The sequence below is a fragment of the Manis javanica genome, chromosome 2 (genome assembly GCF_040802235.1).
Source record: "Manis javanica isolate MJ-LG chromosome 2, MJ_LKY, whole genome shotgun sequence".
In the NCBI taxonomy this organism is placed as follows: Eukaryota; Metazoa; Chordata; class Mammalia; order Pholidota; family Manidae; genus Manis; species Manis javanica.
In genome coordinates, this window is record NC_133157.1 from 52,272,204 (window position 1) to 52,300,143 (window position 27,940).

The 27,940-nt window shown below is 39.3% G+C and overlaps 1 protein-coding gene across 7 annotated transcripts in view; it reads left to right on the forward strand.

The window, feature by feature from the left end:
• The window catches only part of TTC39B (tetratricopeptide repeat domain 39B), a 125,768-nt gene extending 103,380 nt beyond the window's left edge, over positions 1–22,388 (forward strand). For 5 of the 7 annotated variants that reach the window (XM_037018645.2, XM_037018647.2, XM_037018648.2 and 2 more), the window contains 3 exons: positions 10,316–10,433; positions 12,721–12,837; positions 15,708–22,388. In XM_037018645.2, coding sequence (XP_036874540.1) covers positions 10,316–10,433; positions 12,721–12,837; positions 15,708–15,798 — 326 coding nt within the window. In that variant the 3' untranslated portion in view covers positions 15,799–22,388. The other 2 variants (XM_037018646.2, XM_073228483.1) reach the window with 2 other exon arrangements.
• Positions 22,389–27,940: the final 5,552 nt, after the last annotated feature.

Here is a 27,940-nt window from a genome sequence, read left to right on the forward strand (position 1 = left end):
CCTTGAGGCTGATAGTGATGCTTGCACAGCTTAGTAACATACTCAAACCCAAGGAATTATATAGTCTAAATGGGTGAATTGTGTGATATGTGAATTGTATCTTAAAATAAATCTGTTACCAAAAAAAGGTGAAGGGAAAAAGGCAGTCAGTCGAGTTTCAGAGCAGCACCAGGAGAGTGCGCACTCCTGGTTTTAGTCCACGGCCCTTTCCATGACTCCTTAGCTCTCTCATGATGGTTTTGTCTCTTCAGTCATTGAGAGTGGTTTTGTCAAGTTGAACTCTTTTCGCAATTTAATTTTTTTACTCATTACTTTTGATTAGAGGTCCCACTCTAGTTTATTGGGAGCTCCATTTCCTGGAAGCAGCTGGCATAGTAAAAAGGAAAATCAGTTAATTTGGGCTTCTAGTTCCTACTCTGCAGCTGTGAGACTCTAGGAAACACACTTCTCCATTCAGAGCCTCTGGCTTCTTTGAAAATGGGAGTGGTGTTGGTCCAGGTGATACCTGAGGTTTTAGGCATTTTCTGATAATCTATTTTAAATAGAAGCTTTATCCTTTGATAAATGCCATAAATGATAGCCTTTGGTGTATTGCTTATCAACCTCCAAGTCATTTAGATATTATCCCAAGACAATGGTCTTATCCTCTAAAATATTCTAGCCACAGAATTAAAACAAAAATGCCTGTAGTGACTGACAAGGAAAGGAAATAGAAATTCAGGAATAGTCAGGGAAAATTATAATTATTCACTCATTTTTCTTAACTGAAAAAAAGATGGACACTGTGATGAGAATTAGGCTTGAGATGGATTATTGTGCATTGAGCATTGACCCCCCTATACAGAATTTTATTGTTGTTAACAACCATTTGATCAATAAATATGAGAGATGCCCTCTCAAAAAAAAAAAAAAAAAAGATGGACACTGAAGGAGCACTGGCTCTTTAGTCAACATACTCCCATGCAGGGGATTGAACTATGAATAAAGCTCCAGGGATGAGGACCTCGTTAGATCATTTTTGTACTTGGAGATACAGTATGAGGCTGAAATTTAATGAGATTTATCTTTACAATATTAAAAAAAAAATTAAACACATAAATGATGGATGTAGGTGAAAAAAGTCACTCATATTTCTGATACTATAATTCATGATTTTTGTTTATTCTGTGCAAGGCTTATCTTTATAGTTACAATCATAGTATACCTGGATAATATACTTGCCTAGTTTCACTTAATATAAACTTTTTTGTTAAATTGAGGTATAACTGACATATAACATTATATTAGTTTCAGATGTACAACATGATGTTTTAATATTTGTATACACTGTGAAATGATCACCACAGTCAGTCTAGTCACTATCCGTAGTTACAGAAAAAAAATTTTTTTTCTTGTATAAGAACTTTTAAGATCGTAGCAAATTTCAAACTGCAGTAGTGTAGTACTGTTAACTATGGTCACATGCTGATGTTATATCCCTATGACTTATTTATTTTAAAATGGGAAGTTTGTACCTTTTGACTCCCTTCACCCATTTTGTCTATCCCCTACCCTTAGCAACCACCAGGCTCTTTCCTGTATGAGCTTGGTTTTTTTGGATTCCATATATAAGTGAGATCAGGTGGTCTTTCTTTCTTTGATTTATTTCACTTACTCTCAGGGTCCATCCATATGGTTGCAAAGAGCAAGATTTTATTTTTTATGCCTGAATAATATTCATTGTGTGTATATATACCACATTTTCTTTATCCATTCATGCATTGATGGACACTTAAATCTTGACTTGGAAATACACTGCCATGAACACGGGGGTGCAGATATCTTTTCTAGTGTTTTTGTTTTCTTCAGATAAATATTCAGAAGTGGAGTTGCTGGGTCATATTGTAGTTCTGTTTTTACCATAGATTTTTCAATTGTTGCTAAACAATCCGTTTAATAATTTCAGAAGCTTCATAGCACTCAACGGAGCTAATATATCATAATGTGATCAACTCTCAGTGTTGCTTGGCATTTAGGCTGCTTTCTATGTTTAAAATAATTCTGGCTTTAGAGTCCCATCAATGAGAGAAAGAATATAAAAAAATGAAATCTGAATCAGTGGGCTTATCTACTAACACAGTCAAGGTTTCAGGCAGGTTAGCTGAATCATCCAATAGAAAAGTGAGCGCTGGTGTTCTAAGGCCAGAGACCAACTCCATCCCTTTCCCTCCAATCAGCCATCATGCAGATACAAACTGGTGATCACAGAGAGACCAAGTAAATGGAATACTCTACTCCTCTACTGAAAAAGTCATATGCGAAGCTTATGTGTGGATGGAAAGTAAGTCATCTTCCCATATTAGTGGCAGCATTTTTAGAAAGGAACCATAGTTCCTTTTCTCTTCCTTCCCCCCCCTTTTTTTTTTGAGAGGGCATCTCTCATATTTATTGATCAAATGGTTGTTAACAACAATAAAATAATGTATAGGGGAGTCAATGCTCAATGCACAATCATTAATCCACCCCCAGCCTAGTTCTCGTCAGTCTCCAATCTTCTGAAGCATAACAAACAAGTTCTTACATGAACAAATTCTTACATAGTGAATAAGTTCTTACATGGTGAACAGTACAAGGGCAGTCATCACAAAAACTTTCGGTTTTGATCACTCATTATGAACTATAAACAATCAGGTCAAATATTAATATTCATTTGATTTTTATACTTGATTTATATGTGAATCCCACATTTCTCCCTTTATTATTATTGTTATTCTTTTTTTAAATAAAATGCTGAAGTGGTAGGTAGATGCAAGATAAAGGTAGAAAACATAGTTTAGTGTTGTAAGAGAGCAAATATAGATGATCAGGTGTGTGCCTGTAGACTGTGTATTAATCCAAGCTAGACAAGGGCAATAAAACATCCACGGATGCAGAAGATTTCTCTCAAAACAGGGGGGATGAGGTTCTAAGCCTCACCACTGTTGATCCCCAATTTCTCACCTGATGGCCCCCCTGTGACTGTGCCTGTCTTAGGTTGTTCCTCCCTTGAGGAATCTTACCCGTCTCTGGCTAACCAGTCATCTTCCGGGGCCATACAGGGAAATGTAAAGTTGGTAAGTGAGAGAGAAGCCATATTGTTTGAAAAGGTTAGCTTTTTACTTCTTTGCAGATTTATGCCCTGTGGTTTCTATGCCCAGCACTTGTCTCGAGGTATCTTTACCACCTGGAGGGATTATGATACTCGGTAAATTCGATATGAGGCATGAATTCTATTTAAGGGTTGTAATTAGGAAGGAAGAAGAAAAGCTATAGAGGTAGCAGATGGAAGAAAACATGGGAAGATTGATTATTTCTTTGACATATCTTCTTGGAGAGTAACTTAAGCATGTATAGGTTTTAAACTACTAATTAAATTGCTCACACACATTAACATAATAGGAATACAGTTTAACCAAAGCAGATCTATAATTACCAGCCATCTCTAGTGAAGCCAAGAAAACCAGTTAGGCACCCTAGGCATTTGTGAAAATTTGTCTATGATATAATGTATAATGGATATTGTCCAACTGTTACTTGAACAGTCTGAGAGAAATCAGACAAATTAAAACAACCCATTCCTGGGAACTGTTCACATCCCATATGTTCTTTTAACAGTAGATAGTCTGTAGTTGTAAGATTTTGGAGCACTACAACTTGTACTTCTCCTAATTCTTGGTTGAGTTCCAACAGTATAGATCCAGTCAAATTTGTTCTTTTACTGTATGCACAGGCCAGCTTAGATATCTCCTACTTCATTCCAATGGCAAGTCCAGGAACCGGTGGGATGAATGCAGCTACGACTGCAGCATCGCCTGGATCTTTGTTGAGGTTTTTTGATGATCATCTTCTGGTATGACTCTTCCAGAGAGTGCTGATGTTGGAAGTTCTTCTTCCTATCATATCTTAGTTCATTTTCGGGGTAGCCAAATTAGGCTTTGATCCTCTGTATAAATACAAACAGACCCTTTGCCCACACTTTGATATGCCCTTTATATCATTGTGTAGAACTCATTGGAGGTCACCACACAGGAACTGTTTTTTTTTTTTTTTTAAGAGAAAGGAATATTATCAGAAAAGTGTACCTCCATAGCTGATCATCTGACATCCTTTAAGTGATCAAAATTAAGGATATTTAAAGCATGCATTAATCGTTGATTTAGTTACTTTTATCCTATCAGGGAGTAATCCCCCTTCTCTTCTTTCTTTCTTTTTTTTTTTTTTTTTTGGTTATCTTTAATCTACACTTACATGAAGAATAGTATGTTTACTAGGCTCTTCCCTATACCAGGTCCCCCCTATAAACCCCTTTACAGTCACTGTCCATCAGCATAGCAAAATGTTGTACTACTTGTCTTCTCTGTGTTGTACAGCCCTCCCCTTTCTCCCACGCCCCCCTATGCATGCTAATCTTAATACCCCTCTTCTTCTTCCTCCCTCCCCCCCTTATCCTGCCCTACCCACCCACCCTCCCCAGTCCCTTTCCCTTTGGTACCTGTTAGTCCATTCTTGGGTTCTGTGATTCAGCTGCTGTTTTGTTCCTTCAGTTTTTCCTTTGTTCTTATACTCCACAGATGAGTGAAATCACTTGGTATTTCTCTTTCTGCACTTGGCTTATTTCACTGAGCGTAATACCCTCCAGGTCCATCCATGTTGCTGCAAATGGTAGGATTTGCCCTCTTCTTATGGCTGAGTAGTATTCCATTGTGTATATGTACCACATCTTCTTTATCCATTCATCTACCGATGGGCATTTAGGTTGCTTCCAATTCTTGGCTATTGTAAATAGTGCTGCGATAAACATAGGGGTGCATCTGTCTTTCTCAAACTTGATTGCTGCGTTCTTAGGGTAAGTTCCTAGGAGTGGAATTCCTGGGTCAAATGGTAAGTCTGTTTTAAGCATTTTGATGAACCTCCATACTGCTTTCCACAATGGTTGAACTAATTTACATTCCCACCAGCAGTGTAGGAGGGTTCCCCTTTCTCCACAGCCTCTCCAACATTTGTTGTTGTTTGTCTTTTGGATGGTAGCCATCCTTACTGGTGTGAGGTGATACCTCATTGTAGTTTTAATTTGCATTTCTCTGATAATTAGCGATGTGGAGCATCTTTTCATATGTCTCTTGGCCATCTGTATTTCTTTTTTGGAGGACTGTCCAGTTCCTCTGCCCATTTTTTTAATTGGATTATTTGATTTTTGTTTGTTGATGCGTGTGAGCTCTTTATATATTTTGGACGTCAAGCCTTTATCGGATCTGTCATTTACAAATATATTCTCCCATACTGTAGGGTTCCTTTTTGTTCTATTGATGGTGTCTTTTGCTGTACAGAAGCTTTTCAGCTTAATGTAGTCCCACTTGCTCATTTTTGCTGTTGTTTTCCTTGCCCAGGGAGATATGTTCAAGAAGAGGTCACTCATGTTTATGTCTAAGAGGTTTTTGCCTATGTTTTTTTCCATGAGTTTAATGGTTTCATGACTTACATTCAGGTCTTTGATCCATTTTGAATTTACTTTTGTATATGGGGTTAGACAATGGTCCAGTTGCATTCTCCTACATGTAGCTGTCTAGTTTTGCCAGCACCATCTGTTGAAGAGATTGTCATTTCGCCATTGTATGTCCATGGCTCCTTTATCAAATATTAGTTGACCATATATGTTTGGGTTAATGTCTGGAGTCTCTAGTCTGTTCCACTGGTCTGTGGCTCTGTTCTTGTGCCAGTACCAAATTGTCTTGATTACTATGGCTTTATAGTAGAGCTTGAAGTTGGGGAGTGAGATCCCCCCTACTTTATTCTTCTTTCTCAGGATTGCTTTGGCTATTTGAGGTCTTTGGTATTTCCATATGAATTTTTGAATTATTTGTTCCAATTCATTGAAGAATGTTGCTGGTAATTTGAGAGGGATTGCATCAAATCTGTATATTGCTTTGGGCAGGATGGCCATTTTGATGATATTGATTCTTCCTAGCCACGTTTTTTCACTCTTTTTTGCAAAAATGTTGTAATATTTCAACCCCTTATGAGCTGGAGCTTAGGTAAATTAGCCAGACCACCAAGTTACTCATCTTCATGGGCTGATAATTCCTTTTGATTTTTGTGACAAGTAAATAAGAAGGCTCAAGAAACTGGGATCAAAAAGAAAAGTCCAAAGTTTGTACTGCTGAACAATCAAAGGAACCCATGTGTGAGTACAGGTGACAGTCTCACTATACAGCATTTCAGACTTTGTTCCATCTAGATGTTCCATCACTAACATTTCTTTACTCGTATAGAGTTGGGATAATCTCCCTTACTATTTTTTTTTTACAGTTACATCTTTTTAACTGTAGTAAATTGCACATCACATAACATTTACATGGTGAACTATTTTAAACTGTACAGTAGTGTTAAGTACATTCACATGGTTGTGAAACCAGTCTCCAGAACTTTTTCATACTCATAAAACAACTCCCCATTTACCCCTCCTCCCAGCCCTTGGCAGCTACTATTCTACTTTTTGTCACTGTGAATTTGACTACTTGAGACTTCATGTAAGTGGAATCATACAGTGTTTTTCTTTTTGTGACTAGCGTACTTCACTTAGCATGATGTCCGCAAAGTAACTCCATGTTGTAGCATGTATCAGAATTGCCCTTTTCTAAGACTGCATGACATTCCATTGGATATATATACCACATTTTTGAATCTGTTCATTCTTTGATTCATTTTTGGGTTGATTTGGCTACTGTGAATAATACCTCTATGAATGTGGGTATGAAAATAGTTTTTTGAGACCCTGCTTTTAATTATATTAGATACATTCCCTGAAGCAGAATTGCTGAATCATATGGCATTTCTATTTTTAGGTTATTGAGCAACTGCGAAACTCTTTTCTATAATGGCTGCACCATCTTACATTCCCAAGAACAATGCCCAAGAGTTCCAGGTTCTCCACATCCTTGCCAACACTCATAATTTCCTGTTTGTTTATTTCTGTCGTAGCCATCCTAATGGGTATGAGGTGATCTTTACTATTTTTAATTCTAAATATTTTCAAAAAGAAAAAATATTTCATTTTGATTTGAGTGGAAAGTCAACATAAGGTCACATCGTTTTGAAGTTTAAATGAAATGAAACTCCATGACAGTTCATCTTAAAAAATGAGATTTTACAAAATGAACAATAAAAATCCACTTGGTTTTTGAATAAATTTACTAGTGTTCATTTTTGTTCAACTAATTTGGCCACTTATAATTAATTTGCTCATTTGAACACTCTTAGATTTTTTCAATATGAGATAAAGAATTATGATTGGCAGAGAAAGGATTATTCCTGCCACTGAGGGGACTACCTATAATTAGACCCACATAGCCACAAATAAAATGGAAACTTGAATGTTTCAAAATAAATGGATATGTGAAAACTGGAAGGTAAAGGAAAACTTCCTTTTATTAAATGAAAATATTCATTATGGTGTTTTGTACCCCAGAAAATTAGACCAGCTTTTTTCTTCTGTGTTCCTACAAAGATAAAGGCTTTGGTTCCATAGCATAAATTCTGATGTTTGAGTGTCCATCTTTTGTAGTACAGACTAACCACCAGAGAGCAGGACTTTGTGTATTAAGAAGTCCTGAAGGACCACTGGGTTTTCCTCAATTTGAGCAGGTTCTTCGTTCCCAACACCTGAGTTGCTTTTGCCCTCCCCTTTGGCTGGGGGAGGAAGTACAGGAGTAATAGGTTTATCAGACTATGCATGTAAAATACAGTAGGGGTTTGGAAAACCATGCTGGTTTCCCCATTCCTTTTTTAATGACGTATTGAGATGATAGCCTTTAGACACATTTAAACTGGGTTGGGGGAAGCATAGACAGACATACTGTACTTCATACAATTCTTTGTATGTGTTCCCCTGGAGGAAAAATCTGGCTTCTTTTCTGAAGATCACCTTTGCCAGATGTTGTACATGAAATTTATGAAGGTCCCTTCCAGGTTCATTGTGTTATGCAGGAAGATTACAGTTTCCTCCCCCCTGCCCATCCCCAGCTGTTGTGACCTTTTAGTAATTAAGCTCCTCTCCTTCAGAATGAGGGGGGAAAAAAAATCCAAAGTCGGAAATAGAGTGAATGTTAACCTGAAGGGACTTGAGTGTCCCTCCCCTGCCTTTCGTGTCTTTGGCAAGTGTTTCTAAAGTAGAAGATGGTAGAGGACAGTTGGTGTTCTGCTCTGACAATGCCATAGCATGTAAGGCTGGTTGCTGGATGCAAAGGGGAGAACACAGTTAAAGGAGAGAAAAACACTTAGTAATATGACTGGGATCAGTGTTTGCTATTAGTGTTTCATTTGAAATCTAACTAAATTCCACGGGTAGCCAGAAGTTGTACAGTAGTTCTGTAAGCGTTTGCTGCAGTTGATTTGCTTGATGACATTATAGAGTGAACGTTATCTGAGCTACATAAAAGGGGAAGTGTTTGTTGACTTTATGGCTTTACACTTCAGAGATCTGTTTTCATGTTTTTCCTTTGGTACATTTCAACTGGTTTCTAAGAAGTTCAACATCAGCATTTTTGCATATGAGCCTCCAGCTTCCTTTTCCTTCAACTGGCCATTTGGTTTATTATTCATCAAGTTCAGAGCTTTTGTGATGAAAGTGTGCTTTGGCAACATTATTGTATAATTTTCTTGGAATGTGAAATGGGGGCCATGTGTTGAAGTGTTCGTCCGTGAACCCCCATGGTGTTGACACTCATGATACAGCCTTCCTATTGTAAGGGAGGGTCAGCGTCTGGCAGGTAAGTGCCCTGTGGTCTGAGGACATACTGGTTCTGCTTTTGGAGGCGTGTGCTTTTTTTGAACCCATTTCCCACATCTCCAACTCATGATCTAAATAAAAGCTAAGTGTGCCTTTTCAGGTACTTGGACTTAGCATGGTGTTACATCTGTTCCTCAGCAAAATCATTGTTCACTGGACAACACAAACTGTCACAAACATGCTGCACAAAACTCAATAAAATGCGCAGAAATGATACTAAATACCAGTATCTGGCATGGATCCGTAGGGGTGTGGTTCTAAGCTTGGGGAAGATACTGCTTCTTGCATGTGTATTTCAGTGAGCATCTATAGAAGCATAAATGTGTGTGTGTATACACATTGGTAGAAAAATGGTCCTTAAGTAATGGGAAAGGTAAGGGGTACTGATATCTGTGATTTTCTTGGTGAATGACCCATCAGAGCTTGGAAGTAAGAAGCAAATATCAGCTGTTGTCAGCACTTAGAAATAAAGTGACCCCCTTCTAGGTGGTTAAGTAACATTCTTAACCTCCCATAGACAAGCAATTTACTAACTAAAACATCAGCATGGATTAATGGGGATTTCTGGGGTTTGTACTGAAAGCAGGAGGATTTCCATGTGAGGGTCTCCCAGGGCCTCATTAGTTTGGTTTGCTGCTCCCTCGACCCCTGTGTGGTCCTACCCTGAAAGGTGTAACTTACCAGTCTCTCTGGGGATGACTTCTTAGTTGCACCAAAATTCAAACGTGGTAGATGTGAAATGGCTACCTTTGTCAGATTGATGTCACACATCATATGGCTCCTTCTGTTTAATATTCTATAGCCTTGGGCTGTAGAAGGGGAAGAGTCATTTTCAAAAGGGAAAAAGTGGTGAAAGAAAAACCTTTACATTAGCCTCAAGCGTTGGAAAGTGTGAGGATTTTAGGTACCTTTCATGTACTTCAGAACCATTTTGTCTTAATTTTATGACATAATTTCCCCCAAAAGAACATAACCTGAGAGAATTGGTAAGTTGTAAACATAGTGATCTAGAGAGGGTATTCTAATTCCTGAATTTTTAATGGGTAGAAAGCCATCTGCCTCTCCATATGGAAGTGTTATCCTCTTGTTCATGAAGCCAGCACAGTTAGAAGCCAGAACCACAGGAGGAGGTAGCCTTCTTGCTCCTTATGGCTTTGCCTTTTATAGAATTAATAAAGCTCTTACTTTATTTAGAGTTCAGATTTCCTATTACTACATCTAAGGTTGTGTATGTATTACATCTAAGGTCAAGTATGAGCAACTGAAAAAAACTTAATTGGATAGAATGAACCCCTTAATAAAATGGTGTGTCAATGTGGTAAACTCATTCTTTTAATTTAAAGTATTTTAATTGTGTTTTATTTAGTGAGGCTTAACAAATGCTAAAAATATTTTCCATCTTTTAAAATGATTCCTCTGAAAAAACAAATAGCTGCTGGTTCTTCCTCTTAATTAGGATTTTTTTTAAGTTTTTCTTTTTTTATGTCATTTTGTGTGTTTGTTTTGCTTAAGACTTGAGTGACTACTCTGTAGATGACGAGTGCTTAGTGAAGTTGCTGAAGGGATGCTGCCTGAAGAACCTACAGCGGCCCTTGCAGGCAGAGTTGTGTTTCAACCACGTTGTCCAAAGGTAAAAACCAACAAGGAAACCAACCCGAGTACCTGTTGTGGCTTTTGGGGAATTAACTATGAAAAGTGGTACTTTTATCTCCTGCTGCTAACCTTTTACTTGGTGTTGCCAGAAAGTGTTTTCTTTGTATTTTGAGAACAAAATTATAATCTAAGTGGAACATGGCATTATCATATCCACTTGGTGTTTAAAGGAGATACGCAAAAATTAATGGCCAGGCGGAACTGTGGCAGTGGTATACTGAACCTCTGATAACCTTTTGATGCATGCATTTGTTTTTCCATTCATTTATTCCATGATATTTGAGCACCCATGATTGCCAGAGACTGTGCTGGATCCTGGGGATTCAAAGTTGAGTAAACAGACTTTCTTTTCATCATTGTGATAATAATTTGGCAGGGAAGAAAGTCATGTGATGAACACTATAACTGCTTTCTTTGGCAAAGGGCCATCCTTTGGTATACGAATGAGGCTTTGTTTGTTTTCCCAGGAGCATTGGTGATGATGTCCTGCTCTGCTAAACAGAGAGTTGAGTCACGGCTCTGATACCTGGCCCTCTTCTCTGTATCTGGAGTCACAGATGTAGATACCTACAGGGGACAAACAAGTAGCCTTACTGAGCAATGGCAGGAATAGGAATTGGTGGGCAGTGTGGATCTAGAAGATCATGTGTTCTCTGTAAATAATGCAAATGCCCTTTCTTGCTCTGTTTGATGTAGGCTCAATAGCAATAGTTCTACGGTTTTTTCATGAATACCTGGAATCTTGATTTTCTATAAAAACCTACCAATTTTCATATATTGGCTTAAATTTTTTGAGAACACTATAGGTGGAATAGGTCACAGACACAGACTGTCCGTTGACACGCTCTGTTCCATATCAGGTGCCTTTCCAGGTATGACCACTCACCCCCTTCTTTCTGACAGTGTTTTATCAGGGCATATAGGAGGACTGGTGTCCTCTTAAGAAGGTGCAAGACACCACGTCTGTTTCCCAAATAAGCGACATAGTATTTTTAGTAAACATGTTAAAGAAACATCCATTCAGTTCTATTTTATTGGTGTTTTTACACAGATCAAAAGGATGACCTGCTTGTGCTATTTATGTGTTCATTGACTCTGTAGTGAATTGCTTCCTCATGTGTTTTATAATTGTGGATTGTGAGCTCGCCTTCAGCGGCGCTTTAGCTTGAGATGCCTATGAAGCTACAGTTGAGGAAGAGTCTCTCAAAAGTGATTTTTCTTTTATTTCTGCCAGGTGCCCCCAAAGCCTTTGCTTATCCAGGTGCACATGCATGCTAATTTCATTGCTTAGAGATTCTTGGATCATTTGGGCAATGTAAATTTGAAGTGCAAATTCGTGTGAGGGCAGGCCTGTTATTATTAATTTCCTAAGGAGTATGTTTTTATTCCCCTACCTAGAGTGCAGGTCAAGGAGCAAACTGCCCTTGTCTTCCTCCTATGCCAGTGAGGTTTTTAAAATTAATTATTTATTTTAATTATATTTTTTAATTAATATTTTTAATTAACATTTTAATTAATATTTATTTCTAATTCATCCTTTCTCTGGTGATATAGGGTCTCAGTCCTGGCTCCCTGCTTTATGTGGGTTCAAGGCTTCATCTCCTGCAGGGTCATTGAGACACAGAGCTCTGGATGATTGATACTGAAGCAGACCTTACCTCTGCTTTGGCATCACACTGAGAGTTGTGCTTTGTTTAGTTTCAGCTTGAGAGTTTTTCTTATGTTCTGTGATCTGAGCTATGCATTTGGAAGGGTGTTATTCATATGTTTTTTTTTTTTTTTTAGTGCTGCTAGATATTTTGTAGTGAGAGTTTTCATAATATTGCTGAAAACAGAAGTACTGACCATTTCTCTACTGAGATTTTTTAGCATTATAAGACTTAATGATACAAAGGGCATTGGATCTTAGTCAAAAGTCATAGAGTGTTTTACTTCTGAATGGAGTCATTTCCTGAATACGTAAGTTTAGAATAAGACTTTGTTCTTTCCAGGGTTAATCTTTGAAGATCCGTGTGCTTTCATTTACCTAATAGGCAGTAAACAGTCCTCAGTGCTGGATTTAGATTAAGGGATAAAGTAAAAGATTAATATAGTAAAGTGTGTTCTTTATTGCCACAGTTTATTAGATTCTTTGATTATATGACAGCTTTTCTCTTATAATAGGCTTAGTGCTGCTCCTGATTTCTGAGGAATGGGGAAAATATATATGTTAAAAATGAATGATACATTTTTTGTTCTTAATTGCTTTTCATTTACTCTTTTAGTGAAAAGCTACTGAAGTATGACCACTACCTAGTGCCATTTACTCTGTTCGAGTTGGCACATTTGTACAAAAGCCAAGGGGAAATTGACAAGGCTATAAAGGTCCTAGAAACTGCAAGGTAAGTGATGATGGCAGCTTTTCCTTGATTGTTATGAAGTCAAAAATATCTATACTATTATAACAACAATGGTAATATTATATACTTAAAAGTTAAAACAGTCATGAAAATTTAGTGGTAAGGTTACCTTTGCTAACTTACCTTACTTTATGCTTACGGCTTTTGCTGTAATTATGCTATTTCCAACCTTCTTAATGCCTGGTCCTGTGATAGATGTTGCAGTTTTGGGCATCTGTATGACAGCTTCCTAACCTATTCTCTTCTATATTGGGGGGCAGCAAACTTTTTCTGGGAAGCACCAGATAGTAACTATTTTTGGTTTTACAGTATAAGGCCTCCATTGCAACTACTCAATGGTATAGCCATCTTCTATACCATAGAAGACAATGTGTTAAGAAATGGGTGTGTCTGGATCTGGCCATAATTTTGCTCAAAATTTGCTGACCCTTCATGTATTCAACATTGTCTCTCATTTCCTTGAAGAGCCACTGAAGTGAGGAAGCCCTTTGAATCTCTCCCTCACTCTCTCTTCTGTCTCCTGTGGTAATTTCAAAGTACTTTATCATTTCTGCTAGAAGAGGGCTCTCAGACTTATGATCATGGCTCATGTAGTAGGGACAAAAACTCTGTGGTCTGCTTGCCTTGAATGCTTCTTGCAGTGAAGAAATCTATAGTAGCTCATTTGTTTGTTCATTTACTCAAATTCAGCAAATATTCACTGAGCACCTGTTATGTGCCAGACACTAGTAAGGGCTGTAGACAGACAACTGTACATAAGCAGGAAGTGTTTCTGCTTTCTTAGTTGCAGAAAGATTTGAATAAACAAAGAAGAGAAATAGTAGTGATATATGCTTTGCTGAGATTTATAATATGATGCAGAGTACTTGGGTGTTACTTTAGATTCAGTTGATTTTGGAAGGTTTCTTTGAGGAGGTGATATTGTAGTGGAGATTGGCGTAACTAAAGCCAGTTCTGACAAGATCAGTCACCAGGAGACTGAGTTAGGAGCATTCCTGGCTAAAGCCACAGCTAGGTAAACTTTAGACTGGGGGGGGTCGCATCAAAAGGTCAGTATTGCCGCTTTTTACTGAAATGGGGAATACTTAGAGAAACAGGTTTTGTGTGGAAAAACATAACTTCGTTTGGACCATGATATTTTGAGGTACCTATTGTGTACCTAGTGGAGATGGTAGATTGGCAGTTAAACAGACAAGCATGGAATTCAGTGGAAAGGTCAAGGCCGAATGTAGAGATTTCAACGTCACAAGGACATAGTGATATTTAAAGCCATGATACTTGATAAGTTCATTTTTGGGGAAAACCAGAGCTGGAGAAAGAGGCCCAGCACAGAGCCTTGGGATATACCATCATTTTAGAGATCAAACAATCAGATTAAGAAGTAGACAGTGAATTAGGAAGACATCCAGGAAAGCCAAGTGAACAAAGTTTTTCAGAAAAAAGAGAGTGGTCAGGTGTGAAGATGACTGCTGAGAGGTCAAGCAAGGTGAGACTAGAGAAGTGGCTGCTGAATCTTGCAGCATGAAGATCATCGGTGACCTTGATAAGTGAGGTGAGAAAGTAGAGTCAGCTACTTCAGCCAGCTCTTTCAGGATAAAGCACCGAAACGGGGAAGCTTCAGGGACATGGTAGAGCCAAGAGAAGCTGCTTCTTTTTTTTAAAGGAAGTAAGATAACAGTCATTTTTAATTTGTGAGAGAATGATGCATGTATCAACTGACATGTATGTATCTTCAAATCTAGCAATTGGAAAATTAAGGACTATAAATACCATTATTCCAAGTATTCATTCTTTGGACATTGGCCACTAAGACAAACTTATAATGATGAAAATAAAAAAGCTACTAAAAAGCAAGACCATCAGCAATCAAAGGTCACCACTAACTCAAATCAGAACTGATGATGCCAACTAAAACAGACTTCCCAGTAACTTCAAGACTGTTAATTGTCTGCAATTTCCCTTATGTAGTAGGAGCTATACAAAGTTGCCACAATTAGTGGCCAAACATTTAGGAAAACACTCAATTATATCCTTTGGTAAACTCCAATAAGATGTTAGTTTAGCTTATGAACAGTAATCCTAATCAAAGTTACCAGTAAGTGGCCACTAGAATGAAGAGCTGTAGAAAGGAATGAATGATTGTAAAGAAAGAAGGTACAGCTCATCCTGGGCCAAGGCGGTGTATGAAGGCAGCATGCCCAAGGAGAAGCCATCCCATTTTGCTGATTCTTCACAATTCTAGCAGAGAGAAGTCAACATGAATGATCTAAGTACAGAAAGCGTTTAACTGATCTGTGGATTTCTGTGGCCCCTTCTGACATTGCAACCAGTAATTATTGGCCACACCGTTGATTTTTGCCCATGAGAACTGGAGTAATTCTGGTGTCACCAAGTAATCCTGATGTCTTTGTTGTAGTTGTTGTTTCATGAGAGTTTCAAGATAATTTTTTTTGGGGGGGGTGGTAGTGATTGATCATGTTCCCCTTGCTTATACAAAGCTGCCTTAAAGTTTCAAGTTTAGAAAAGGTCCACTATTTAGGAAGAGTTCACAAAATTTGTTAAATCCTCTTCATACCTTTTTGCCGGGTTTGTGAATGGCTTGGTAATTAAATAGAACTTGGCTTACCAAGTATGACTTTTAGATCACCACCAGGAAGCTTCTAGAAATACAGAATATTGCTACCCTCCTCCCCTTGCAGGGCCAGAATCTACATTTTGACAAGATCCACTGTTATGCGTATTCAAGTTTGAAAGCAAATAAGGAATGAAGATAAGAGGAAAGGGAGAATGGTGGTGAAGACTTGGAATACACAGGAATTTTGACTTCACAATTTTATCATTATTGTCTTTAGAAACAACTACAAAGACTACTCCATGGAGTCCAGGCTACACTTCAGAATTCAGGCAGCCCTTCACCTCTGGAAAAAACCTTCCTCAGATTGATTAGAACAAGATGGATGGAATTTTCCCTCAGCACCGGCATGTGCTATAGATTAGACATACTAAAGTGGAAAAGTGATCTTGTGAATGAGAGATGAAAAACTAATTTTATTGTCAATATTTTCTATCATCTGTGTGGTTTACTGTTGGTCTGTATGATTTTTTTTCCCTGTGTAATGTTGTTCAACACTATCTAGAAAATTCTTATATTTTGCATCTCCAGAAAGAATTTCATATTAGTTTTGACCTGGAGGGTGAAGAAGCCTTTTAAAGGACACACAGGTACAATAAAGTCTAATTAGGTTATTAATTTTTTTAATGTGGAAATTGATGTTTAAGTAGCAAAATGGCTTACAAGATGAGCCAGTTTTAGATTTGGTGGTCAGTTAAACTTAAGAGATACTTTGTTGTCTAGTATTTAAATTTAAAAGGGGAAATAAAATCTATATTCAAAATAGCTTAACAATAATCTTTTGAAGACTCCTGAAAAAGACAGGCAGTGGGTGTGAATAGGGATGGGATAATGTGTTAGCTGGTTGAAAAGACCTATATCTGGAAAAGATGACAAAATATTGTTTTGGTTTTTTATTCTTCATGTAAGTTAAAAGTGGTGACATTTTTGAGAGACTATTCTGTCTTTGAATGTATTTAAGTCTATTATAGTGACAAAATTAAAAAACTTTGTATCTAAGGGGCAGAAAAAGTTATATTCTAGAAATTATCCTCAACCTTAGAAATGAATGTCGAGGTACATTAGTAATTTTTCTTATAAGAAGCAAAGTAAAGCTTCCTGCTGCTTTAAATGATATGTAAAATATCAATAATTTTTGCACTATGATGTTGGTGATTAAGATCTAATTTTCTAATCTCTTGAGCACTGTGATGGTTCCTTATAAATACCTGGACTGTGCTTAGTCCTTTAATTGGGAAACACAATTGGCACAGAGCAGAAGAGAGTCCAACTCTATGGCCCTGACTCTGCTACCAGGTAGCAATTGCCAGGGTGTTGCTTTGGGAGCCCCCTGCTCTGTGTATCGGCATAGTTTCCTCATCTGTGCAATAGAAACACAGATGACTTTCAAGGTCTCTTTCAGTTTTTTAACTGTGAGTCTCTGTATTCGGTATTTATTTTCAGCAAACACGTTAAAATGTTTACCCCAGATCATTCCCACTTAGTGTATATTCTTTTTTGCAATCATCACTATCTGCCGTCCCCTCCCCTAGTCCTCAATATGTATGTGCTACGGTTAAGGACATGATTGTATCCAGAATGAGGAAAAACAATTCCTGAATTCATGAATCAGGGTTTTGTCCTATTTCTGTATCTATGTTGAAGAATAACTTGTTGTGGATGCCCCTGCAGTTTAACAGAAACAGTCCCAGACTGGGAGGTGGAAGCCCATCTGCTTTAGTTCCTCAACATAGAGTAAGTCGTTCACCCTTTCTGGGACTCAGTTTCCCCAGTGGGGATAGCAACAGAGTGCTTGGTGCTTGAGAGGGCCCAATTAGATCATAGCTTTTTGTAAACTGTGAAAGGCTGTATGAATATGAATTGTAATAATCATTGTTTTTATACACTAATTGCAATATAGGCACAGAAGTATGGGGTGAGTCTGGTCTCTGATGTAAAATGAAAGAAGCCTGGAAATTTAAAACCTTTAAATTTATTCATGTGTTTGGCTCTGACAATAGCCCAGATTATGAATTTGCTCCTTGCTATTTATTCTCTGCTATATGAACCTGCACCCAGAAGGTATTGGCCTTGTTTTCTTTAAGGTACTAATTCTTGACTAGGACTGAGGATATTTCCAAAGGAAACTGATTAATGCAACTCAAGTCAGAATCCACCCCTTCAGATAATATAGTGGTAGATCTTAATATGTGGTATTAATAGAAATTATATAACTTTAGGTCCAGACAAAGATGAACTCTCATTACAGTTAATAGTGGAAAATGTGTTTAATAATTATTTTGTATATAAGTTAGGAATATTTATAAATTTCTTAGAACTTCAGCAGCATTCTTTTAAAGTATAAATACCCATATTTTTTTGTGAGAAGCTGCAAGTCAGAACAAAATTCAGAAAAAATTCTCTTTTTGATATAAAATGAAAACAATTTAAGCTAATAATGGTTATTTCTATTTTATTTTAACTCTGTATTACCAAACAAATACAAAAGAAATTCACATCTTCCATTTAAATTTCTCATTTGTTTTTTTAAATTTCTATTCTGTTTAGAGTTACTGGTGATATGAATAATCTATCCAATTGATTTTGAAGTGCTACAGTGTCATTAATGCTACACATATTTATGTTTCCTGCCATATTCAATACTGTGGTGTTAACAATTTCTTGTGACATCAGCTAATAATGCATTTTTGGAGTTAGTGATTCAGTATTCTTTTTGTGAAGAATGAATACTGAAGTGACAATGTTTTATCTGCTGTTTTGAGGGGCATATGTGGTGAGGTTGAGCTGCCAATGTGTCTTGACAGTTTGTGTAATTTGTATACTTCTTGGTATAATTGCCTTTTTAAAAAAAAATCAAGAGCAAGGGTTCTGATTGGTGCTGTAAGAATTATAGACTCAAGTAGAGGTTATGCTTTGTAGCACGGATGACAAGGAAGGCATGATTTCAGCTTGACAATCAAAGATTAATGGAAGAATAACTACGTCAGCTTTTATATGGATATATATTTTAATGTTTCTATGCTTCTCCTGGGTATAAGAGGGTCCCAAGTTACCTTGGAAAAAGAAGATTGTTGACTCAGTCCCTTCTATAAATAGGTAGAAATGGTAGGGAGATAAATTCTAGATTAAGCAGTGTTAAAGAAGATTTTTAATCATTGAAACACTTTAATAGTTTAACCCACCTTTTTTGCAAGGGAGTGGGTTTAGCAGAGCTGTGTGACTGTCATGCCTGCCTGGCCTGGAACTTGAACTCTCGGTTCACTCTATGAGTCTTTGATTAGGGCTGCCAATCAGGGGGTGTATATAATGAAAAAAGTTTCCCCCTTCCGAAGAAAAGTGTTTCCTTTCTTGAAGCTACTTTTAGAGGTAATCACACTGTGATTAATATTAACACTTACTTTGAATCATTCCTTTAAATTGAATCTGTTGATGTTTTTGGTGGCTTTTCTTCTTTTGGACATTAAAAATAATAATTAAAAAAAGATTTTTGTGGCCAACTGGAGAAATATTTGGAATTAACTCTGATTAATTATTGATATTTTGTTTCTGTTATTTTTTCCATAGTTACTCTCTCCATATTTGTAAATCATAAATTCAAACATATTTAGGCAAACTGAGTTACTGTAGACTTGAGTGATTGTTTGGATGCCCTGAGATTTTGTGATTCACAGGGCTGGGAATGGATCTTGGGAAGTGATCTCCTCCTCCCCATCCTTTAGACAGTGGTGTTTCCCCTCAGTCTTGCTCTGTCTGGTGCGGCAGCCTCCCAACACACGTGGCTATCCAGCACTTGAAACATGGCTAGCGGCCCGTGTCGGAACGAGGCTGAGTGTCAGGGAGCGTTTGTTTACACATGCTGCAGTGCTTTTTAAAGTAAAGGCCTCCCAGGGTCATAGGGTTTTCCTTGCTGTCTGATAATGATCACCCCGTCACCACAGCTGCACTGTCAGTTTGATTCAGTTATGTATCTGTGAGGTGAGGTTTGCTTCTTTTCTTTCAGGGCCCATAAACCGTCATTTCACTGTGTTTACTCTGCATATGATCAGGATCATTGGCACACTCGGACTTTATTCCTCCTCCACCTGCCATCCCCACACCGCCAGAGCTCCTTGTGTGCTAGTCTAAGAGACCTTATTTTTAAGATGACACTTTTAATCTGATTTTACAGACATTCCTTGCTTTTTCAGATGCAACAGCACAAACTGTTAGAGTTATAGAGAAGTGACTTTCACCTTAAAGATGTTAGTAGATTTTATGGTTAAAATTATTTTCTAAGATTAATGTTATTTAAAAAAATTTGGTGAACCTTTTCAGTCCCTTCATATTATCAATATTCCAACATTGACTCAGCTAGGTCAAGATTACTGTTTAAAGATTTTTCGATAACTAGTTACCCACTTAGAGAAAGAATTGATAGTTTATTTCAAGTTACATATTTTATGCTTTTGTTGCCTATTAATATCTTTAATGCGTATGCTCTCTGGTGATATGCATATATATAATTGACATATTTTAAATCTCTTTAGACGTTTCTTGATAAGGTACACAAATAAACAGACAATAGAAAAGAGCTTTAATATTAAATAGACAGTGTTTGATACTTTCCTTTCCAAAGGAATGCAGGATTTTTCTCCAGGTTGTTCCGCCTCCCCTAGACCATTTACGTATTTTCTTTTTTATGTATTAGATTGCTTGTCGTGAAACCCTATTCCTGCCTCCCATTGTTAGTAGTTTTGTCTGTTATACATCTGCTGTTCAGAATGCTGAACTTGAATTGTAATGAAGAGGACACATCAGAATTTCTCATGAGAGAAAATACCTTCTGTGTGGAGCAGTTGCTGTCTGATCTTGATGGTGTTGAGGTCTATTCCAGTCTGTTTATAACTTCGTAACTACAGAAAGAAATGATGCAAGGACTATTTTGTGGATTCAGAAGGCTGAGCAGGTTCTTGGCCTGATATATCCCAAAGGGGTATGGGGACCTAGCTTCACAGGAAGCTCAATCCCCTTTCTGTCCAGTTTACAAATGTGTCAGCACAGTGATACTGTAACATGACTTTGCATGGAAAATTCAAAGCAGCTGCCTCCCTCTGCTTAACTAATAAACAATGATTGCAAATGCCTATAGATCGGATATTTAATAGGAAAACTCAAGGTACTCTAATACCAAGCTTCATTAAGTAAAACCTGTTGCATATTAATATACAATACACCTTTTATGTTAATCCAGTAGTTCTTAGAAACACGTAATTTAAAGGATGAATATTAGGGATGCTGGCATATTTCAGTGGGAGCTTTTTGTTTTATTGCTACTTAATATTTTCTAGTAAATTGGTTTTAATTATTGGTAGTTTGCTTGGTATCATTTAGAAAAAAACAAAATGTTAGCCAGAGAAATTGGATACAATGAGCATGTTTAAGAATATTGCTTATCATTTAAGTTTTAAAGGAATTCCATTATTTGGAAATGCTGGAAGGTCCTTTCTCAAGTTGAAGGGATGACATTCCCTGCTTTGAATATCATGCATGCCTATAATTCACTCTTATGTTTATTGGAGCCAAGTGTCCAGGTGGCAATTTGGGGTATAGTAAATGTGTTCAAACATTTTTCAATAATTACTTCACCTTTTTCCTGAAGTGATTTTATTCTTCATAGTAGACAGTTGCTTTCTGTACAAAGATTTGTGTTTTAAGAGAATAATTTACATTTACAAGAGAGATTATAGTATATACTCCAATACTCTTAGGCTATTGGTTTAATGGCTTAAGAAAACAGTACCATTGGGTACCTTGATTTGCATAAGGAGAACACATGTGTTTCACTGATATGTGCTGTCCAGAAAAATTACCTGAATTCTCAATAATATGTTGCATTCTCATGTTGTGTTAGGGGAAGATTTTATAACTAAGTAGTTTATTATTTTTATTCCCTTTGCTAACAGTTGACATCCAATCACCTGAATTAATACCAGCTGACTCATTTATATACTAGTGTTTTAAAATATTTATTTGCAAATGTTCATAGAACTCTTGAATTTTTTGATGCAAATTGCTAAATCATATGTAAAGGCAAAATATATATATATATTTAATAAGTGAGAAGTATTATTTTATTACTGAAATTTATTTCCAAAGCAAATTTATTTTGTAGGTACATCACTTGGGGAATGTTGCTTTGCCTTAAAACACACAAACAAATAGGCCTGTCTTGTGATCTGGTCACCTAAATACCCTTAATATTACCTTGACATAAGTAGGGGGATTTTGAAATTATTTGATAATGTGTATTTTTCACTTTTATTTGCATTAAACAAAAATAAAGGCCATAGATTTCGTAAATCAATGTATGGTTTCCTGTGGAATCATCAGTCTACCTGTATGTACTTTATAATTCAATGTTTTTTTAGTAAAAATTGTCAATATCTTATCTCACACTTTCTCTTCTCATTATAATTGAACTTAGTTTCCTATCTTTCCCATTCCCTCACAGTTTTACAGAGCAAAACATTTTTAGAAATTGAAGATGTGTGAGTTGTATGTAAGATGAATGTGTTGGTGGCATCCATCTGCTGATCAAGTAGGCATTGGATCTGGAACCAGAAAGTGAAATAGATTGTAGTTATAAAAGTGTTAACAATTTAAGTAGAGAAGAAAGAAGAAAACTGTGAACTTCTGATATTTTTAATATAAAAACTGTTCCCAGTGAGTAATCACTTGCTGATTTTGTGTTAATGTTATCATCTATGATTTGTAAGCTAATAGTGCTACGTGATCTAAATTTTCAACATGAAGACAACAGTTACTGTAGCCTATTTTTAACATTAAGTCATTTTTGAAAACAGATGTCATGTTAAAAGTTGTATTTTTAAGTGCAAATAAATTATCCCAACTTGAAAGTCAACATGTTTTATTTTTCATTCCTTAATATTACAGAATACTCTGTGTTATCAGATGAATGTACAAGTTGCCAGATATTCTCGGAATTTTATGTCTTCACATTGTTGCAACGGGCTTACCCACAGGGTGCAATTAAATTGTTGTTCAAATAAATCCCTTGATGGGATTACAGTCTTATTCTGGTTGGGCTACACGTGAAAGATGTACGCATTTGTTTTGCTGTTCTTTCATTTTGGTGTGGTGTACATTTGAATTTTTGTTTCTTGGTAACTTTTTTTTTAAAACCTTTACAGACACTGGTGAAGGCCCTTGTGCCATGTTCTTGCCTGAGCATTGGGCATGAAGAGGTAAATGGGATAGTAGGGTTGTCTTGAGGGAGGATTAACTTCTCTTTTACCTTTTTATAATCTGTTTACTACTTAAGAGATTTAGACTGGCTACTGATATGTTCAGTTTAAGAGGGAATCTTCAGCATTCAGTGTAACGTGTGGACAAAAAGATCTCTGGGAATCAGGAGGTCTGTATTTGAGGCTGAACTTGGCTAGGTGGTGGCGTGTGATCCCCTTTCCCAGCAACTTAGCTTGTCTGAACTTTGCCTAATCCCTCTGAAAAATAGGGACAGCCTCATTATACCTCTTTCACCTCTCGGGAGGATCCAAGGAGGTACGCAGGAACCACGCAGGGCCGATTCAGCATAAAATACTTTCTCCCACTCCCTCCTTTCCCTGTGTGAGTGAGGGTAAGCTAACATTGGTCACAAAGCAGGTGTTCTTGCCAGTGACTGGCTTTTCTTGTTGTCGTTCGGTAACCCAGGCACTTCATTTTGTTGCTCTGCTGTCTTCAGTGCACGGCTGCTGAGTCACTTTGCTCTTTTGTGTCAAGCTGCTGAAGGGAAAAAAGTGGGAGGGTTGTGTGTGGGAGGTGGGGCAGATCAGCTGTGCACATCCCACTGGCGGCAGCCTGGTCGCTTGCTTCAAGAATGACAAAAGAGGCAGGAAGTGGAGTCTAGCTGGGCTGGGGAGAAGAGGAGATGGGGCGGCCTGCACTTGGCTTCTTGTCTCTGCCACGCCCCCACTTGGGCTGGATCCCCGCCATTCTCTCAGTGTAGCCCATGCTTTCCCGTTTGTTTCTTTTGTTCTGTGGCATAAGGAGCTTAATAGATTTGTAAACGAATGTTTCAACTCTTGGGTTTTAAAAAGTAAAGTTAACTTGTCCTAATTTAAAAAACAAAAACTCGAGGAGGCATATATATATTAAATGGATAAAGGGTGTCTTGTGACACCCAAGGGCAGGAATGAGAGAGATCCTCAGTAAGCATTTTAATTTGAAATAAAAAGCTTTTGAGACCGTTTTTTTCTCTGTCTCTCCCGAGTGTCTGCTTCCTTCTCAGCAGGTGAGCCTTTGCTAGTGGTTCACAGGCTACACGATAGAGGGAAGATGTACACAACAACAAAGGCTAATTTTCCTCTCATACTCCGTCTCTCCTTCAGGCTAGTGAAAGATCTACCCCACATTGTCCACGTACAGGGCCCCGGGGCTGCTGGACTCTACCACCTGGCATAAGAGAGGGGAGAAAGCATGGTGTAAATGGCTCTTAAACATTCCGCCTGGCAGTAACACACATTCATGTTCAAAGCGAATCACAGAGCTTTACCTTACTAACTGGGCAGGAGAATGTAATCCTATTGTTACCTGCTGAGATGCTGTTTTCCCCAGGATCATTTCTTGGAGGTGACAGAGAGTGAGGCCAGCAGACAAGAACATGGAGCAACTAGGAAAGTTTTTAATGAGGAGTGAAAAGGAAAGAAAAAAAGACTCCCTCTAAACAGGAGGGGCTCCAAGAGTAGAGGCCACTGGGGCTTTAGTGTCTAGTGTTTAAAAGCCAAAAAGAAGGATGTTTACAGGATTGGCAGGGGCTTGTTGCTAGGAAGACGCCTTTGTTTTTCAGGCTGAATTCTCCAGATGCCCAGGATGTAGCCCCTTGCTTCTCACACTGAATTAGCTAGATGCCCAGGATGTAGCCCCTTGTTTACTGTGAGGCCTTGGGCCTATTTCCCTCCTGCCTTCCCCTTACTGGGGCCACAAATTCCAAGGCTGCCTCTGTCCCACTAACTCCCGCCTCACTCTCATGTGCCTGGAAAGAGAAGTACCAGGAATAGTTGGTAAACAGTACTGATGACTGCCTAGATATTTGGTTCATTCTCCTTTCTGCACACAAATTACACGTACTTGTGCCTGAAGGGAGATAATCTCTGGATCCCATTTACTTGTGACATCTCTGCAACCACCCTGTGGTCAGCTTCAGATCCAGATGTGGCTCTGATTGACCTGGAGAGCATGGAGCAAAGTTATTTGCCCTTGACACACAGTTTATGTACTAGTTGACCAGAAGCAGGATAACCACAATAAGCACTCCCATTCTGAAAGTAAAGAGGGAAGCATGAGAAACACACTGCAAACATTGTTCTGTTCCAATTCTAAAATGCCTTATTTTGTGCTTCCTAGCTTGCGAATGGAGAGTGTTCCTTGTTTTGGCCATGATCCCATTTCCTATAGTAATGGCCTTGTCTGTTGTTCTCCTTGGCATCTGGCTTTACCTGCCGAGAGATTCCTTATTTTCCATGATTTCCTTGGCCACATCTGAAGTGGCTGTCAGGGAAATTGCCCTCCATAGGAGCTGTGCAACTTTCTCAGCCCTTTCCTGCATCATGCTGTAAAGGAGTGCAGAGAGTATCAAGAGTCAGGAAACCCTAGAGCAATAGTCACCCAGTTTTCATAGAAACTACCCGAAGCTAACACGCCTGCCCTAAGTTAGATAACCAGAGGTGGGCAGTAGCCTCAGGACATAACCTGTGATAAGTCACGAAGACATGCTTGTGTGAGGTAGAGATAACGGGAAGCAGTTAGGTAACCGAGGCATTCCCGTTTCAACTCCATTGGCTAAAATGTAGAATGTGTTTTTAATTCATTGGTTGTGGTAATGTGCGGGCTTCGGTGCAACAGCTGCGAAAACCCTGTATATTCCCTACCTAAAGTTGCTTGGGGGTTGGCAGCTTGGACTCGGCCTGCGTGTCAGGGGAGGTGCTGTTGGCCCCAGCTTGCTGGCTGAATAAAGACTTTGCTTGGATTTACATCTCTGTGTCTGTGCGGCTTGTTCTCTGGGGAAACCCCGGAGTCCTGGACCCTAACATTTCTGGGCTCGTCCGGGATCTGAGCGGCTTCCCTGAGAACAAAGGACGGCTGGAGGCAAGGTCTAATTGTCCAGACGGGGCAGTGTAATTCAAGGGTCACCCCCTCGTGTCTGCATAAATCCATTATAAAGCAAGAGTCGCCATCCTGTGTATGGTCTCGGGTTAGTGACCCCGAGTGAGGAAGTCCGGGTTGGTAGTCCCGGCCCCCAGGTTAGTGACCCTGGGTGAAGTCCAGGTGACCAATCCTGGCCCTAGGGTCCGAGTGACTCGGCCTTAGGAAGGCAAGTCCGATTGGCAGGAACCTGGTGCCCGAGGAGGAAGAAATCGAGCTCGTCACCCTGCGGCAGTCCGAGTGGATGCCTTTTGGGAGAATCACAAGAGTTTTTGGGGATCCTGAAAGTGGTGAGTGTGGTGCGCACCAGAGTGAGAGAAGGACCGGTCCGAGCGAGTGCGATCAGATGTGGTGTGTGTGCTTAGTGTTATCGTTGATTGTTTTATTGTGTTTTGGTTTCGGTTTATATTTCTTTCTGCGCTTTTCATTTTAAGTTTCCCTGTTCTAAGTTTCTCCTGTTCTTTCCATTCCTCCTTTCTGCCACTAAATCATTCCCCGCGGGCACAGGTCAGGCAATTAAGAGTCATTAGGGTGCCCGCCGCTAGAAGACTCCCGTGACAGGATAAGGGGGTCACAGCCGCAAATCCCAGATAAATTTGCGTCCCCCACAGAAGAAAAACTGTGCAACAACAGGCACCCGTTCACAAGCACATACACCAGTCATCTTGTTAGAGTGGCATCTCTATCTTTCACCTTTGTCTTCCTCATATTTTTCACTATGGGCCAGACTCAGGCTACTCCTAAAGGTCTGATCCTTTCCCATTTCCCGAAGGTCAAGGAACGGGCCTTAAATATGGGCCTTGGCATCAGGAAAGGTAAGCTCGACACCCTTTGCTCGGCCGAGTGGCCTTCCTTTGGAGTAGGCTGGCTGACCCAGGGGTCTCTTTCCCTGGACCTTATCGGCAAAGTCAAGGCCATTATCTCCCGGCCAGACCCTGAGGGCCACCCTGACCAATTTCCCTATATCCTTGTCTGGGAAAATCTGGTTGAGAAACCTCCTTCCTGGCTGGAGCCCTTTTTGGTGGGGAAACCTCACACTGACCCACTAAAGACCTCTGTCCTAGTCGCCCAGGAAAAATTAAAGCCCTCTGATCGCAGGGCCAGAAACCCTGTGTGCCTGAGTGTGCCGCCTGTTCTCCCTGACAGTTCTCCCCTCTACCCACCTCTGCCAATTGAGTGACCACCCCCGTATGCGGCTCCGTGGGAGGGAGGGGGTGAAGCTGCCAAGGGGGTAGAAAACAAGGTTAGGGTGCCTAGCAGGGACCAGGTGGCCGCAGCTTCTCCAGACTCTTCAGCAAGAGAAGATAGGAGGCCAGGGAGAGTGGGAGGAATGGCCGCAGCTTTTCCGGGCTCTCCAGCAAGAGAAGGCAGGAGGCCAGGGATAGCGGGAGGAATGCAGTTAAGGCCTTGGGGGGCCAGGGAACAGGAAGGGGAGGCTCCTTCCTCCACCTCAGAAGGGGCAGTGCCAGTCCTGCCTGTGCATGCCATTGATGCAGGCAATCCGGACGGAGCTCAGCAATATCAGTACTGGCCCTTTTCGTCTAGTGACCTCTATAATTGGAGGACTCAGAACCCCCCCTTCTCGGAGGACCCCAAGTGTCTTATAGGCCTGGTGGAGTCCATTATGTTTACCCATTGTCCCACATGGGAAGACTGCCAGCAATTGCTCCGCACCCTCTTCATGACGGAAGAGCGAGAGCGTATCCTCAATGAGGCCAGGAAAAATGTCCTCGGAGAAAATGGAAGATCCACTACTCTCCAGCCCATCATCGATGAGGCGTTTCCACTTACGCACCCGAATTGGGACTTTGGGACTGCAGAAGGTAGGGAGCATCTCCGGGTCTACCGCCAGATTCTGATGACTGGTTTCCAGGTGGCTGCAAGGCAGCCCACTAACCTGGCTAAGGTAAAAACTATTGTTCAGGGGGAAATAGAAAGCCCGGCCGCATATCTGGAAAGGCTGTTTGACGCTTACAGGCAGTATACCCCCATAAACCCGGAAGCAGAGGAACACAGATCAGCCGTAGTCCTCTCATTCATCAACCAGGCATCCCCCGATATCTGGAGGAAACTCCCCAAGCGGGAGGACCTGGGGGAGATCTCTGTTAGAGAAATGCTGCAGCAAGTGGAGAAGGTCTTTAATGCTAGGGAAACTCCGGAAGACAGAGAGGAAAGGCTGAGGGAAGAGAAATGGGAAATGCAGGAGAAAAATAGGAAAGAAGACAGAGAATTTCAGAGGAGGGAGAACAAGAA